General features: G+C 51.1%; 1 protein-coding gene across 1 annotated transcript in view; it reads left to right on the top strand.

Moving 5' to 3' along the window:
• PROK1 (prokineticin 1) overlaps nt 1–761 on the top strand; it is a 5,700-nt gene extending 4,939 nt beyond the window's left edge. The window contains exon 3 of the mRNA XM_009290621.1: nt 595–761. Within this exon, the coding sequence (XP_009288896.1) occupies nt 595–761 (167 nt within the window). The remainder of the gene's footprint in view (nt 1–594) is intronic.
• The last annotated feature ends 2,032 nt before the right edge of the window (nt 762–2,793 follow it).

The following is a 2,793-nucleotide window of genomic DNA, read 5'->3' as shown; positions in this document are numbered from 1 at the left end:
AGGGTGATGCTCCCGACAGCATCGTGGTGGTCCCCGAGCTGGCGCGGTGCAGCCGGTTTCAGCCTCTCAAGTGTTTTGAGCGACTGCCTGTCCGCGCCACCCTAAATCCTCGGGATGCCCCATGGGTGCTGCGGACCTCGACTCGCAGCTGGGACCGAGCCGGCTGCTCCATTCATTTAAGGAAAAGCGCACGCCACGCTGCTCCAAATTGAGTCGTAAATGCTCTGCCAAGCGAGGAGAAGCCGAATTAATGCCGCAGAGCCGCCCCAGCGCCGTGATTTCTGTCTGATAAGAAACCCCAGTGCACTGGGATTAGCCCAAAGCGCGACGCTGCTGCAGTCCCTCCTCCGTGAGGATTTAGCGGCAGCATCCCGGCCCTGGGGGGGAGCGTCCCACTCCACGCTCCTGTATTGATTTTGCACGGTGGGAGCAAGATTTAATGATGCTGCGCCTTCTGCTTGGCGCAGGAAGGAGCAAAGGGCTTCAGAGGGATCAAAAATTAATTTCAGGCATATCCCCACCAAACCTCTGAGAAGGGCCAGAGATTTTCACAGGGCTTTGATCCCATTTGATAACGTTTTGGTTGTGGCAGAGCCCTGACGCCCTCATCTCTCCTGCATCTCTCCCGCGTCTCTCCGCAGGTCCCTTTCTTCGGGAAGCGCCAGCACCACACCTGCCCGTGTTTGCCCAACTTCATATGCTCCAGGTTCCTCGACGGCCGCTACCGCTGCTCCGTCGACTTCAAGAACATTGATTTTTAGGGTGATGCTCCCGGCTTTCCATCCGTGAGCTGCCAGCACCCATTTCTTGCCCTCTCCCGTGGCCACCGGGTGCCCACGTAGCGCCAGGCAACCTTAAAAGTGCTTTTCCAAGGTAGACAGTGTTGTTGTAAGCTATATGTTATATGGGGAAACTGAGGCACGGTCAGGCCAAGCTGTTCCAACATGTGGCTTAGCAAAGCTCTGCCCCAGCCCGGAGCAGGACCTGGCTCCGGCACCCTCTGCAGAAGAGTGGATCGAGGGACAGTGTGTGTGGCAAATGTCTGTGGCCTCAAAAAAATCCCTTTCACAAGATGTTGTCTGCATGTAATGGATGCTGTCGGCCAGCTTTCACCTCCCTCCTTTGTTTTATACAGTAAAAATCAAGGGTGATGCAATTTGGGAAGAGTGAAAGTAGACGCCGAGCACCCAGCAGCCAAGAGCTTCCTCCCGTGGTTTTTATCCTGGCGCACGATAAAACTTGGGACGTGAAGCTGAGCAGCATCATTTCATCTGCCAAAGCGTCTGCAGGGCTGAGCCCAGCGGCGAAGGTGGTGGCGGAGACCTGACTTCAGTTATTTTTACACTTTTCAGTCGTGCCCTAGGAAAAACAAAAATCAGAGGGGCAGAAACTTCCTTCCGCGGGGAGCTTTAGCAGTTTCCCTGCAATTCCTACTGGATAAACCATTTCTGTAATGATAATTCCCATCGTGATATTGCCCCGTCGTGTCTTATCAGCCTATTTTTTTGTTTTCAAGCTGGTGACGGATGATCTAATCTAGCCTGCAATTAAAAGAAATCGATATCAAGTAGCTGTGGGGAATTCAGGAATGGGTTTCCCCAAAGTTCAAGCAGCGCAATGTGTTTGGCAGAGGCTGAAGCAGGGCTGGCTGGAGCCGTGTCGTGCCAGATGTGGGTCTTTGGGATGTAGGAAAATGTTTTCCAGCCTCAGCATCTGCCTTAGGTTCAGGCAGCGTGTGAGGTTTGGGAGCCTCTCTTTATGTCAGCCGAATTTGAGAGGGGAACGGGATGTTAAAGTTAATTAAATGTGCTAAAAGTTACCTCAGACGCGTGCTTCCAGTTCCCCTCTTAAAACCATATCGTGGAAAAATCGTGTATCACTTGAGCTTCCCTCCGGCTTCCTACAGCAACCCCTGGCAATAATAAATAAAAAAAAAAATAAAGAAATAAAAAAGAATAATCAGCATTTACAGCAAAAAGAAAACCCCAACCCCAGCTGGTTTCCTTTCAAGCAGAAGCAGTGCCTAAAGGCAAAGCTTATTTTGGGGGTTTGAACGCGTGCGCTCAGAGCTGCTCCTGGAAAACCCTTGGGGTTCGGTGCCGGGAGCAGCGGCACCCCCCTGTGCTCTGGGCCCTCCCTCGTTGGTGGGTTCTGGTGGGTTTTGGTGCTTCAGCAGCAAACGTTTCTATTTCCGAAGACCCCAAAGGACACCCGGTGCATGGCTGTGGCAGATGTTACGTTATCACGGGGAGTAGAGGAATTCGGATCTGGCGTCGGCTGCTGGGTGAAAGCTTCCCTGCGCTTCTTTCTCCCTCCAAAAATTATTGTGAGTTCGGTGAAAATAAAACGTTGCGATGACCGGGTTGATTTTATTTAGTGGGGGTTTTTTTTTACACATCAGAAGTTTTGCTTTTTATTTCCAAAAGAATAGTCCTGCGATGGGGATGCTGCGTCTGCAGGTGAGTTTATGATACCCATTGCTCGGCACTGGGGACCACGGCAGGAGGGCTCGGGGGACACCATGGGTTGCCAAATAGGAAGGGGTCCCATAGCAATTCGGGGGGGGGAAGTCAGGAAAAAAGCACAATGTTTCGTAACATTCATAAAAAAACACATAGTTTCATGGTTTGGGTTTCTTTTATTAAGCTGCCTTGCTTTATTAGCTGCCTCCGGCCTTCCCACAAGCAGAAAGGACTGGGATTTTTTTTCCCCCCCCCGTTAATTTTTAGACATCTCCCAGTGGAAAATATTGCAAATATTTTCTCCCCGGCAGAAAAAACAACAACAAAAAAA

This window comes from Aptenodytes forsteri, unplaced genomic scaffold (assembly GCF_000699145.1).
Source record: "Aptenodytes forsteri isolate BGI_AS27 unplaced genomic scaffold, ASM69914v1 Scaffold285, whole genome shotgun sequence".
NCBI lineage: Eukaryota > Metazoa > Chordata > Aves > Sphenisciformes > Spheniscidae > Aptenodytes > Aptenodytes forsteri.
Note: the sequence above shows the minus strand (reverse complement) of the source record. Positions and strands in the feature narration are given on the sequence as shown.